The following is a 14,899-nucleotide window of genomic DNA, read 5'->3' as shown; positions in this document are numbered from 1 at the left end:
AGATAAACTTGAGGCTTTTATAGGTAAATGGTCACAACTAGAGACCATACTCATAAGTGAAATTAATCAGACCTGCATGTTTAAGCACCACATTGTCTCACTAGTTCAAAACCTGAAAGAGTTAATATAAACTCGGAGGTATGATAGACATTGTGAAATGATAGGAAAATGCTCAAGGGGAAAGGCCAACTGGGATGTGGGAAAAGAAAAGGGAAAGAAGGAGAAATTTTGTATGTATGTATATACAGGATAGTTAACATACTTGATCTACTGTTTTTTATTTCTTTCCCGAAAGAAACAGTTAATGATTCCTTGATTGATCAATATTGTACATCTCTATTTGTTTTCCTGAGAAACCACTTTGAAGATATCAATATGTAATACAACAAGCGTTATTAATTTCCTACCACTTTGTAACTCTGTATTGTCTGTACTGTTCTTTTGCTATTTTGTAAAAGGTTGTCTGTTAATGTTTTCCTCCTCTAATTATTAAAATAAAAAAAAAGAAAGTCCTTGCCTATACTTATGACCTCAAGAGTTTTATCTATCTTCTAGCAGGTTGTTTCTCTTTTAACATTTAGTTCTTTTTACTTCTATTTTAGGTTAGTACATGGTGAGAGAAATGGTCTATGTTCAGTCTTCTGTATGAGGATAGCCAGTTTTCCCAACACCTTTATTAAAGAGGTACTCCTTCCTCCGGTGTTTGTTTTTGGCCCCTTTACAAAAGATCAAATAGTTGATTATATCTGGGGTTGTTTCTGCATCTTCTATTCTGTTCTATTCACCCTTATGTCTGTTTTGTACCAGTACCATGCTATTCTTAAACACTGTGGCCTTGTAATAGCTCTTTAAATTGAAGATTATGATGCCTCCAAGATTACCTAGCATTTACTATTTTACTGTTCTGGATCTCTTTCAGTTCCTTATAAATTTTAAGATAGTTTCCTCCAGTTCTGCAAGGAATGCTATTGAATTTTGGTTTCGATTCCATTAAGTCTATATATCAAGTTTGAAGTATGATCTCTTCCACTATATTGGCTCTGTGTATCCAAGAACAGGGATATCTTTCCATTTTATGATGTCTTCTTCAATTTTGTTTTTCAGAGTACTGTGTTTTTTCATTGTAGAGGTCTTTCACTTCCTTAGGTTGGTTCCTATGTATTTAATTTTTCTTGGTGCTATTGTGAATGGTTATATTTCCCTAATTTATTTCTCAGTAGGTTCATTATTAGTGTACAATAATGCTATTGATTTTTGTGCATTGATTTTGTTTTCTGATAATTAGTGAATTCAGTTATAATTCTTTTTTATGGGGTTTTTTATCTTCTAATGTAGAAAGATCATGTCATGTGCACATAATAATTTGACTTCTTCTTTGGATGGATGGATGGATGGATGGATGGAGATATATATATATATCTTTTATTTCTTTTTGCTGTCTAATTGCTCTTAATGTTTTCAAGTACTGAACAGGAGTGGTGATAGTGGACATCCTTGTTTGTCCCCAGTTTTAGAGGGAAATTTTTCAGTTTTTCTCCATTTAATATGATGTTGGCAGTAGGCTTGTTATAAATAGCTTTCATCAGATTGAGATAGTCCTTATATCCCTATTTCCTTCAGAGTTTTTACTGTGCTTTTTTTTTTGCATCTATTGAGATGATCATGTGATTTTATCCTTGCTTCTATTTCTGTGATGCATTAAATTAATGATTTCCCTATGTTGAACCATCCTTGTATCCCTAGGAGGAATTCCACCCTAGTCACGATGTATGATCTTTTTGATAATTCATTGCATTCTATTTGCTGGTATCTTGTTAAGGAAATATTGTCTATATTTATTTGTTAAAGAGATTCATCTATAGTTCTCTTTTTTGGCTGGATCCTTGTCTGGTTTTGGAATCAGGGTAGAGGTATCTTCCAGAAATGACTTTGGAAGAAGTCCTTCCCTTTCAATTTCATTAAAAAGTTTTAGAAGTATTGGTATTAGAACTTCCCTTAAGTTTATGTAGAATTCAGCAGTAAATTCATCTGGGCTATGGCTTTTCTCAGTTGGTAGGTTATTTTTTTATGACTTAAATTTCATTGCTTTTTATTGGATTGTTCAGAGTTTTCTTTTTTTTTATTTTAAAAATAAAAGAAAGAAAACATTAACAAACAGACAACCATTTACAAAATATCAAAAGAACAATACAAACAATACAGAGTTTTGAGTTAAATGTGTGACCTCTATATAGCATAGCATTGAATTTTGTTTTTTAATCCATTCTGCTAGTCTGTTTCTTTTGACTGGAGAATTGAGGCCATTTACATTTATGGTTGTAGCCAATACGTGTTAATTTATCATTGACATGTTATTTACTTGCGTTGGTTTCCTACTTTTTCTATCATCATTTGCTCTTCTTGATGGTTCCTTTCTACCGTTGTTCTTGAAATTGCGGTCCGATTTTTCTCTGTCTGGAATATCTTTTAGTACTCTTTGCAATGCTGGTTTGGCACTCATGAAGTTCTTCAATTGTTCTTTGTCATGGAAATATTTTATTTCTCTGTTGAATTTGAGGAAAAGTTTGGCAGGGTACATCAGTCTTGGTTGGAAGCTGTTCTGTCTTAGGACCTGTAATACTTCACTCCAAGCTCTTCTCGATTGGATGGTTTGTGTTGAGGAGTCTGCCATGTTTCTGATGGGCTTTCCTTTAGAGGTAATCTGTTTCTTTTCTCTAGCAGCTTTTAATATTCTGTTGTTTTGCTGGAGATCTGGGAACTTGACTATTATATGTCTGGGTGTAGTTTTATTTTGGTTGTGGTTGTTTGGAGTTGTATATGCTTCATTTACCTGTATATCAGGTTCTGTTTCCCTACTTGGGAAATTTTCTGCTATTATTTCTACAAATATTCTTTTTGTCAGTTTTGTTGCCTGCTGCTGTTTCATTGACTCTTATTAGTCGTACATTATTCCTCTTTGCCTCATCTTACAGCTGTTGAATTGACTTTTCCTGGATCCTTGTTGATTTTAAGAGATCCATTCTTTCATGGTTGCTAGCTGCCATGCTGTCTTCAAAGTCTGAGATTCTGTCTTCAGCTTCATTCAAGTGGTTTTGGCAGTTTTCAATGGAAGGTTTGATTTCCTGGAAGTCTCTTCGAATCTGGTTCATGCGTTCTAAGTCTTTTCTATATTTTTCATTTAACATTTCTGTCCATTGCCTATGTTCTTCTATTTTCTTATATGTTTCTTCTTCAGACGTTTTGAGCAGTTCTTTCATTATTATTGTCATTTCATTTTTTGCTAGAGAGATTATTTCTGATCTGATCTCTTCTATGGCCTGATGAAGTTGTTTCTTTACTTCTATTACTATCATTTCAGCAGTTTCAGGAGTGTGTTTACCAAGTTCTCCTATGTTGATGTCTCCTGGACTTGTTCTGAGTGGGATGGAGTTCTGGGATTGTGTTTTAATCCTTCGTCTTGTCTTGTTTAATACCCGATGCACAAAGCTCAGTTTCCCTCTTCAACAGCTGCACAGCAAAGGCCATTAGTGTCCCTAGTTTTCCTGTTGGTCAGGTTTGCCCCTCAGTGTCTGCTGAGGTGCACTACTTAGTCTGGGGTTTTCCGGCAGTTGCTGAAGTGTATCTAGTTATCCCAGGTCTCAGACACAGGCACTGGTGTCAGCTGATGGCAGATCATCTGATCCAGCATCTCCTTGAAGTTCAGGGCACGTGTATGGCCTGGACTCGGGTTGCACTGCTGGCACAGTCCTGGTCCAGTGAACCTGTGTCCCTGGGCAGTTCAGGGCACAGGTAAAACCCAAACACAAACTGCAGGGTCAACAGTTTGTGGACCACCTGATTCTGTGTCTCCAGTCAGTTCAGGACACAGACAGGAGCCAGATGCAGACCACACTGACAGCAATCACAGACTGTCTGTGTCTGTGCCCTGCAGGAGGTCAGGTGCAAGTAAAGCACAGACTCAAACTGTGGTACCAGCAGCTCTTGGAGCACCTGCTTACTTGGTGCAGGGCACAAGCAGGGATGGCCCACATGCGAACCCAGGTGAGAGCAGTCCGTTTCCCCTCTGAGTGAGGAACTTCCATCTGCCACGGGTGCACAAGGACAGAGACTCAGGCTGTAATGGTGGCAGGGTCCTGGGTCCCCCACTCTGCCCCCAGGAAGTAGATGGGAAATACGTGGCTCTGTCCCTGCCTTTCAGCTGGGAACCATCTTGGCAGCGGGTCACAGCCCACCTGATTCTGCTCATCTAGTCAGTTCAGATCATGCACAGGAGCCATACCCAGGCCACTCAAACAGCAATCACAGACTGCCCATGCCTGTGACCTCCAGTGGGTAGGGGCACAAGTAAAGCATCTGGTTTGTTCAGAGTTTTTTAAATCTCTTTGGTTCAGTTTTGGTAATTTTGTATGTATCTAAGAATTTATCCATTTCTTCTGAATTCTTAATTTATTGGCATACAGTTTTGCAAGGTAGTTGTTATGTTTCCTTATTTCAGCAGTGTCTATTGTGATTTCACCCTCTTTCATTTATAATTGCATTGATTTGGTCTTTTCTTTCCTTTTTTGGTTAAATTGCCTAAAGCCATGTCTATTTTGTTTATTTTTTTTGAAGAACCAACTCTCACATTCATTGATTCTCTGTTTTATTTTTTGGTCTCAGTTTTACTGATTGCTTCCTTGTACTGCCTTTGGCTTTGGATCGTTCTTGTTTTTCCAGCACCTTGAGTTGCATCATGAGGTTATTCATTTGGGCCTCTCTGCTTTGTGATGTGGGCATGCACTGCTACAAGCTTCCTCTAAGGACTGCTTTCATTGTGTTCCACAAGTGCTGGTAGGTTGTACTGGCATTATCATTTAGTTCTAACCTGCCTTATATCTTCCTTAATTTCTTCTGTAACCCATTGTTTATCTAAGAGTATGTTGTTTAATTATCATGCATTTGCATAATTTCTGTTTGCTTTTGTCTTTGATTTCTGACTTCATTGCACTATGGTCTGATAATATGCATGGTACAAATTTAAGTTCTTTTACATTTACTTAAGGCTGATTTATTGGCTAGTCTATTCTGGATAAAGTTCCATGTGCTGCTTAAAAGAGTGTAGATTCTATTGTTGGGTGTGACATTCTGTAAATATAAATTAAGTCCATCTATTGATGGTTTTGCTCAACTCTGATACTTCTTTGTTGATTTTTTGTCTTGCTGATCTGTGATAGTTACTGAGGTCCCCCACTATAATTGTATTTATGCCTATGTGATCTTTTATGTCCTGTAGTACTTGTTTTATGAAGCTGGTGCACTGTTGTTCAGTGCCTGTATGTTCATAATTGTTATCCCTTTTTGTTGGATAGTTCCCTTAACCAATATGTAATGGCCTTCTTTGCCTATTTTGATTAGTTTTGCTTGCAGTCCAATTTGTCTGAATATAAGATAGCTACAACTGCTTTTGGGGGGTTCCTGTTATATGGACTGTTGTTTTCCATCCTTTGGGTTTTTTCTTTTTTCTTTTATTTTTTAAAATTTACTTTAAGAAAAAAAGGTAAAACAAAATTTCATGACGAGATGATAGGAGAATAACGATAGTTAATGCATTGCACATATATATATATATATATATATATATATATATATATATAATCTTTAAAGTAGTTACTCAGAGCACAATATATGGGCACAAAAATTCTCCAACCAATATTAGCACAAACTTTCCTTCCTCATCTATTAACCAAGACACAATAGTATAACTAACTTGCATTTTTTCTCCCTTTCCCCCTCCATTCCCCTTTACCCCATCCCAGTTCCTTTTTCCTTTTAAACAATTTCTTCCCTTTTCACACTATCTAATGTATATTTTAGACCTTATTTACTCTTTCAGTTTCTCACACCAAGGAGACAATACAGTATTTACACATGTGAGCCTGATTTATTTCACTTATGAGTATGGTCTCAAGTTGTATCCATTTACCGATAAAAGTCTCAGATTTATCCTTCTTTGTGGCTGAGTAGTTCTCCATTGTCTAAAAATACCACATCTTTATACTCATTTCTTGATTGAAGGGCATTTGGGTTGTTTCCAGGATTTGGCTATTATGAATTGTGCTGCTATAAACATGGGTACACATATATTGCTGTGGCATGATGTTTTTAATTCTTCTGGGAAAATACCCAGAAGGGGAATTGCTGAGTTGAGTGGAACTTCTAATCCTAGATTTTCCAGGAATCTCAATACTGATCTCTACAGTGGCTGCACCAGTGTGCACTCCCACCAACAGTAGACAAGGGTTCTTTTTTACCCACAGCCCCACCAGCATTTGTTTTGGTTGATTTCTTCATGATAGCCATTCTTTCTGGGATGAGGTGGAATCTCAGTGCTGTTTTAATTTGTGTCTCTCAAATGACCAATGATGTTGAATATTTTTTTCATATATTTATTTGCCATTTGTATTTCTTTATCTGAGAAGTGTGTATTTATCTCAGATGCCCATTTTTTAAATGGGTCTTTGAATTTGGGGTCTGTTTTTTTGAGTTCTTTATATGATCTAGAAAGAAGTCCTTGTCTGAGGGACAATTGGCTAAAATTTTTTCCCACTGTTTGTTGTCTTTTCACTCTGTTGCTGCCATGCTTTGATTTTTAGTCTGAGTTTCTTTGTGGGTTAAATATGGTTCTTATACATGGCATACTGTTGGATGTTGTTTCTTGATTCATTCTGCCAGTCTGCTTCTTATGACTGGGTTGGTTAGTCTTTGCCTCTGCTGCCCCATGCTGTGGTCCCGTTGGGGGTGGAGTGCTGCTCCTTAGTCATGGGTGTGCTGTCATGGGAGGGGATTCTCTGGGTCAGCTGTCTCGTTTGGGGTTAGGGGCACCACTCTGGGTCGCTCCTACTTGTGATTTTTGGAGAGGAATTATGCCATCCAGAGAAAGAGAGCAAGTATACCTGCAAATATTCCCTCATTTAACTCTAGTCCCATTAGCTCTGAGACATGTGTCATCCTGATATCCTGTGCTCCTCATAGCCCAGGTTCTGAAATGCCTGGTGCAGAAACATGGCTTGCTGCCTTTACAGGAGCTAGCCTGATGCAGTGGAGCATCAAGGGTCTGGCAGAGGCAGAGAGCGGGATTGAGAAGCAGGGATCTATTCTATTCCTTTGATCTTGTCAGAAATAGTGAAAGCATTTGCCAGATCCAGCTGGCTCATCAGGGGTGAGAATGGCACAGCCACAGCCTCAGCAGCCTTCATTCCCATGGCAACCACAGGTCCCAGGAAGAAGGAAAAGTACTTCAGGCTTTTACAGGAACATCAGCTACACTGAATGAAAGAGCTGCATGGAATACCAGGGAAAGAAAGAAACACATAGAGAGAGACAAAAGATGGAATGATATGTTCAAGATTCTAAAGGTTTGTTTCTAAAAATACCAGGACTATAAGATCTTTTACCAATTTGTTTGAGCCATCAGAGTACATTTCATCCTATTTTCATTGCAAATGGACTGGAAAAGTTGACACATGTATTACTAATTTTGTAGTTATTCTAATTCACAAATTATCTGGCAACTGGGACAATGTGTATGGCTCTGTTTGTGGACTACAAAGCTCTGTGTTCACCTGAGAGATGTGTAATTTACTTTTCTTTCTCAGGAATGGGGAAAGTGTTTCTTTCAGTCCTCTTATTCTGTATGATTGGACTTTTCTAGTGAATTAAAATATGATTAGTGTTTCTGTTACTCAGAGACAATTATGTATGGCTTATAAAGAATTTTCTTCTATGCTTCTGCTCCTCGTCCCCAGAAGATTTCTGTAACATATATGTAGATATAGATACACACAGAGAGAGCAGGCAGAGGGAGAAAATAGTGACATAAATATTTCCTCTATGCTTAAAAAAAAAAGTAATAGCAGAAGTAAAAAAAATTGAAGAGTGAAAACACATTCATAACTGCCTTCTTAACAAGAATAGTTTTATTTTATTTACATCCTAGGTTGCAAGAAACAGAAACCCACTAAAGGTAACTTAAATTTTAAATAACAATGAAGGATGCATTTATTGGAAATGTCTCAGGATATCTCATCGAATCCCAAAGGAATCCCAGGAAGCAACACCTCCTGAGAAACTGGCTTTAGGGATGAACTGAAAAACGTTCAGAAACCAAGCAAGCGTTTCCTCTCCCTCTTCTGTTTTGCAGCAGTTGATCTCAGACTCCACCGCTCTCCTGGGTCTTGTCACCACCTGTGGTCCCTCTTGCTGCACACATGGGCTAATTCATTTACATATGGCCTAATCTCAGCTGTCCCAAGATGCCACTCTCAGTCCCAAAGTCCGCATCTTGCCCCAGCTAGACATCCACTGCCTCGGCCTCCCCACTGACAGTTTCCCAGGAGAGGGTTTGACCACCCAGCACAGTCAGGGCCTGGGCCTTCCTGGGTCCAGTTTCCTCCTTGGTCACTGTCTACTTCCAGAGTCAAACCTGACCACAGGGGCACAGGCCCTGTGTAGGAACAGTTCTCAGGGAAGGGACACAGGCCAACTAGGCACCCCACGCAGTGTTTATAACATGGTGTAGTATTCTGGTGCTTTATAGAGTCACTAATATTCTTGTAATCATAAAATATCTTACTGAGCTATCTTAATATTTTTGATTGTTTTTTAAAAGGTGAAATACGATTTTAAAACTATAGTGTAAAATGAGTCATTAGGATTATCTGAGACTCACTATCCTCTGTGTTCTTTTGGTATCACATGGCCAAAATTTTATCTAAAATTAGCTATTCAAAACGTCTTCACTAAATCCTTTCATCTTTGTCCCATGTGCTTTGTCACTTGCGATCACTTATGAAAATCCTAAAAATATAATTACAGAAAGATGTAGTTCATGAATAAGTTTTGATTCTTCATTTTCTTCTAATGTTAAATAGCCAAAGATAACTTACGTCCCTTTTCCTCTTCTCATCTGTGTACATTTAGTCATAAAGTCAGGAGCCATACTCCTTAGCATCAAAGCCGACGTGTGGTAGCTCAATTAGACACAACGGGAACATGAGTAAAGACATGAGAAAACTTTGATTTTCATGACTTAGAAATAGACCAACACTTCTTTAATAGCTGAACTAGAGTTCAGACCAAAGTGGCACCTACTTAAATATTAAAGAACGTAATGTATACCACAAAGTTCTTTGGGTATTTTTCCGCCAAGAAGGACATTTCAATATTTAAATATAAGTAATTATACAACAGAAAAAGAGGAAAGAATGTTTATAACATGCATACCTACATATATGCACACACAGATTGTTTCTAGATAAAATATTACAATATCTGAGATTTGCTGCAGAGTAATCTAGGCTGAGGCAGGCAGTGGAAGTTCATGAGACAGGCCTTGACCACTGGTTCTTAAAGGCAGAGGCTGGACAGCAGGTGCACAGGGGTTCTTTATTCCGTATGCAAGTCTATACTTTTGAAATTTTCCATACAATTAAAAAAATACTGAAAAATAGCAGACTATATATATATCTCAAGGCATTGAAATTTTCAATTCCTACCTCATTTTTGTCATTGTAGAAGGGGAAGTAAAAAATCTGATCTTTCTCAACATCAGTCAAGTGAATTCAAAATGATATTTTTTATCAGACTGAAAGATTATATTTATAATATAATGAAATATTATATTTCTTAAGCAAAATGCTTAAGAAAAGGCTTATGTTTTTCCCCCAATTTTCAAGTCAGACAGGTGGGGAGGAAATGAACATTTATATATAGCAAATTTAAATGCAGCACACACAATAAGAATCTTTATTGCTCGTGTCATAATTCTTGCCAAAACAGTTTGCTTTTACTTCATGTCTATATGCTTGAACGCCACAAGGAAAAGATTTTTTAAAAATGATCTTGTCAGGCTCTGGAAAATTATAGCTATATTTCAACACACTATATTAAGATTGATTCTTTTATTATTTGAAGGATCTTGAAGGTCAAATTTTCTGAGATCTGTGTTCTGAAAATTACGGCTTTAGGGGTTTGTACCATACCATGCAATTGCTTTTACACCTTCTTCTAAATAACTTAACATATATTTACTTAATTTGTGAAACTTTGATTAAAAGGAATCAAAATAGTGGCAGCTGTGCTTATTGTTTTACAGTGAAAATATAAATGCTTCATTAAATTGTCTTTCTACTTTTTTCTGTTATAACAGGAAAATTATTGCAAGTTAATTCAGGTGCCAAAGAACAGCTTTTTTTTGAGGCTCCAAGAGGAAAAAGGCATATTATAAGGTCCTCAGAGGTAACAATCATACACAAAGCTTTTTTAAAATATTTTGTGAAGTTTTAATAGGTGCATTTAATAAACCCTATCAGTCTTAACTGCTAATATGGGTTACACCTAGTTAGCTTGATCATTTCTTACATCTGTATCATTGCTTAATCTGGTTCTTAATTTGAAAGGCCATTGATTTACTTTACCACTTATGCGCAATGTTCATTCCGTTGGCATTCAGCTTAACTTTCCTCACCTGAAGACAATGAATAGGCTAAAAGTGTTAGTGCTGCATATTACTTTTCCCATTTGATGTCATTTCATACAGTGCTTTATATGAACATAAAATGTTGAAATATTTTATTTGTAATAAAAAATATCTACAATGATAACAAATTATTTTTTGAAACAAAAACTATCTGACCATTCCAGTGTATCAAATTATTTTCTCCTTCCATGTTTTTCTCATTCCCTTTAACCATGTACATGACTTTTAAATATTCAAGTAAAACCTATATGAAATTTTGAATCTACACAGGAACACCTACCTGAGAGCTCAATGGTTTTGTGGAGAATAACTCAGGTCTGGATATAACCCTGATGATCTGAAGGTTATTGGTGATTAAGCACTAAGGAAGTCCTCATAGTCTGTGGAGATAAACTGACCCATATATCTGTTAAGATAGCTTTATGAAAAAAAGAAGACAGTGCTTTCTTTGGAGAAGGAGATAAAATGTTTCTTTATGATAAGCGATGGCCCCTCTCCACCTTTAGCTGGCCAATATTGTGAACTCTCCCAGGATTGTCATGTACTCCCAAAGATGATTGGACAGAGATACATCCCCAATGTTTTAATTGTGCGGTAGGAAGAAATACAAGTTGTTATGGCAGTGTGTTCATAGAGATTGTTTACTGCTGAATCCATGTCACTCCCAAACCCAATTTATTTATCTCTGATTAGTCATTACTTAAGCTTTTTTTATATGAAGAAACTTGTATAACCTTGAATAAAAGACTTTTAATTATGTCATTTGTTCACTGAATATTTATTATATGTGCTAGTGCCTTTACATACCTATATATTAATCCTCTTAACAACTTTATGTGATAACTATCAGTCTCACTTTACAAATAAGAAAATTAAGGCTGCAAAAGAACAAAAGCACCTCGGAGCTGCAATCCGATCTACAGAGTTGTGTGTGACTCCATAACCTGGACGAGAGGTTTCTTGGATTTTTCCTCTGTAGTGAAGCACATTTTCACAACTTTATTTTTCTTTTCCATTCTAGTATCCCAAATGAGCATACTAAAATAAAATGCAATTTACCCAAATGAGGGGGGATAAGGTTTGGTGTGGAAGAGATAAACAGTCACTACATAAAAGAATATGCACAAGAGGAAAATTTGTTACAAAGTTTCCAAAAATGTTAGGCTTTTACTCTGCAGAGTTAATTTGTCAATCTGTGGTGCACATTTGTTATTCTAGAGGCTGTTGCAGGTGATAATGGTTGAGGAACTTCCCTGCTGATGGGTGGCCCAGCCCCCGGCAGTGCCGTACCAAGAGCCCGCAAGAAGAGGTTCAGCATTTCAGTCACCAGTGTTTTCAGACCCTTCAGCTGAGAATGAAGGATTTTGGAAAAATCTCCCCTCTCAGAAAATAAAAAGAACAGCCATGGTAAAATTAGCGCACTGCTTACTCAGAAAACTGTTCAGTGTGACACATCAGAATGTCCATTTAAAGCCCACCTGCTGCAGTGTGGTGAGGCTAAAGCAGCACTGTGCTGGGACACAAACTCTAGAGCGCAGCTTGCCCTCTGCTTCCAAAGCCTGCTGAACTCCAGGGAGTGACCTCTCCGTGGGTTCCAGCTGCCTCCTCTGCAGTATGATGCTCTTTTTGGAATGATATAGACAACTACAATATGCAGCTGTTCTGAGGATTTACAAAGGCATATAAAGTACCTGGCACAATCAACAAATGCTAATTGAATGAATAACATAATTTTTAAAATCCCATACTTTACTGGGTGTGTGGCTCACACCTATAATGCCAGAACTCAGGAGGTTGAGGCAGGAGGATTGCCATGAGTTTGAGGCCAGCCTGAGCTATATAATGAGATCCTGTCTCAAAAAAAAAAATCTCATATGTTTAGGGGAGGGAGTATACTGGGGGTTGAACACAAGGCCTTTGCACTGAGTTATTTCCCCTGCCTCTTTTACTTTTTATTTTGAGACAGGTTCTAAGTCACTGAATTGCCCAGGCTGGGCTCTAACTTGTGATCTTCCTGCTTCAGCTTCCCAAAATGCTGCAGTTATAGGCATGTGCCACCACATGCAGCTAAAATTATCTTACTTGAGGTGCTAAGAGATTCCTTGAGTACTCTCCTTCTATTTGAATTTTTCTTTTTTTGGTGGGGGGAGCCGTACTGAGAATCAAACTCAGGACCTTGCGCTTGCCAGGAAGGCACTGTGCCACTGAGCTATATTCCCAGCTCCTCTCCTTCCATTTGAGTTTCAGAATTTTAAACAAATTTACTTAGCCCTTTTGAGCTTTATGGATGACAGGGTCACTCTTGATATTCCAGTTTAAATTCCAGTTTCTGTAGCTACCAAAATTTAGTCATTTGCTTTCCCCAGCAAGAACAGTGTCGAGTGTTGCTAAGGGTTTTCTGTTGGAGTCATTTCATGGTGAGCAATACAGCTCAGTATCCTGCCCATCCAAGAGGTCAGAACCACTACAGGGCCTGGGCATGGCCAGGTGGGTCTCAGAAGCGGAGCCTGGAATCCAAAAAGGAGTTAGCGGCTGAAGAGCTGAGTCCAGAACCTGCCTGCTTCTCTCTTCCTGTGAAAGTCACTGTAGGACGGCATGAGGGGGTGGAGATCCAGCTCCTGCTTCAGAAAACGCGGCAATTGCTGGATGAGCCATCTTTAGTCACTTCAGTCTGTGGCCCTGCCTGAGGCACCCCAAGTTATTGGACCAGACACCAATCTTTTATTCTGCCTCTGCAGAAAAAAAAGCAGAATGTTAAATAAGGACAAATTTGTGTGACTAAAAAGTATGTCACCTTACCACGTGGTGACTAAAAGTCTGGCTGAATCTTTATCTTGTAATGTGCCTTCTAAGCAGGAATAGCCAGCGGAAAAAGAGAACTGGAGGCAAAAGTGCATTAATAATGTGCCGAGTAGTTTCCAGATCCAAAGAGGGGAAGTCTGGGCTTCCATTTTAGCTACCATTCTCTAAAGGCTTTTATATCCTTTTTACACACTGTTTTAAGAGCGAATCTAAAGAAAGTGTGGTGCTAAGATGTACTAGCCGATCTTTAATGAAAAGTAATGAGATAAAATCCCCCAGGAAGTCTAATAGATAGTTTTGTTGTTATTTATTGTTGTTTCAAAAGAAAAGCCTCAATTTTATAAAGATTTAACCAACATAAGTTAGAAAGTTAGCCATGAATTTCAAACAAAACAATTTTAAAGTATAAAATGTATATTTGTGGCAATCCAGTAGGAATAGCTCTTCAGATTTTTAAGATAGTCTCTCTAGAGCATTAAAGATATTAAGCTAGCTACAGAATCTTACTACTTTTCTTCCAAGGAAGCAGTCCTCAGAAAAAAAGTCATAACTTCTTAACATACTTTGCTAAATGATCATCCCGTTAATCAACCTAGTGCAGTAGTTCTAAGCCAGAAGCAATTTTTCCCCCAGTGACAGTTGGCAGTGTCTATGGACAAGGGTGTGTGCTGGCATCCAGGGGTGGGTCTGGATTGTTGCTAAACATCTTTCTGTGCACAGACACTTGCACACAACAAGGAACTCCCTTGGCCAAGGCATCAGTGTTGATCTAGTCCATGCTTATACAGTAATAAATGGCTACTTAAGAACTAAAAACATGCTCACTATCAGACTTTCACAATTCCAAAATGTACTGATCCAGAAAAAAATATGTGGATATTTGTGCACCTCAGAACACAACATAAATACCTGCTGTTGGCAAAGTCATCATTTAGAATTAGCTGCAAATTGTTTCTTTCAAGAAAACCAGCAAGAAATCATAATTTTCTTTCCTCCTTTTGTAGATTGAGAAGATAGAATGGGACACATGGACCTGTGTCCTGGGGCCTACCTGTGAGGGAATCTGGCCAGCACACAGCGATGTGACTGACGTCAATGCTGCCAGTCTGACCAAAGATTGCTCCCTCTTAGCCACTGGAGATGACTTTGGTTTTGTTAAGCTCTTTTCATACCCTGTCAAGGTAATATTTTATGTTTTGTTTTGTTTTTACTTTAAAAAGAATTTTAGAAAACAGTAACAAGATAACAACAACATGGACAAAAACAAAACAAGTAAAAACAAAAATGATACAGGTTTTCAGAACAAAATGATAGGAATTAACAATGGTTGTTATATTACATATTGTTATCTTCAGCAAAGTTGCTCAGATTATCAGATATAAGAATGCAAGATTGATCAAACCATTAAAGAGAATAAAAAATTTTAAAAATTAGAAATAATACAGTGTTTCACTAGACAAGATGGTCGAAATTCAACAATGGTTGTTATATTGCATATTGTTGTCTTCAAATTAGTTGTTCAGATTACCAAATACAAGCATGCAAAATTGGTCAAAAAGAATTAAGCACTAGCTGTTCCTT

General features: G+C 37.6%; 1 protein-coding gene across 6 annotated transcripts in view; it reads left to right on the top strand.

The window, feature by feature from the left end:
• Positions 1-14,899, top strand: part of Eml6 (echinoderm microtubule associated protein like 6) — a 336,360-nt gene that overhangs the window by 269,610 nt on the left and 51,851 nt on the right. For all 6 annotated transcript variants that reach the window (XR_001234170.1, XM_013514625.1, XM_013514624.1 and 3 more), the window contains exons 24-25: positions 10,187-10,275; positions 14,323-14,499. Coding sequence is in view for 5 of the 6 variants with exons in the window: in XM_013514625.1 (XP_013370079.1) it covers positions 10,187-10,275; positions 14,323-14,499 (266 nt within the window). In the remaining variant the exon portion in view is untranslated. The remainder of the gene's footprint in view (positions 1-10,186; positions 10,276-14,322; positions 14,500-14,899) is intronic.

This window comes from Chinchilla lanigera, unplaced genomic scaffold, assembly GCF_000276665.1.
Source record: "Chinchilla lanigera isolate Chin_1 unplaced genomic scaffold, ChiLan1.0 scaffold00023, whole genome shotgun sequence".
Lineage (NCBI taxonomy): Eukaryota > Metazoa > Chordata > Mammalia > Rodentia > Chinchillidae > Chinchilla > Chinchilla lanigera.
Note: the sequence above shows the minus strand (reverse complement) of the source record. Positions and strands in the feature narration are given on the sequence as shown.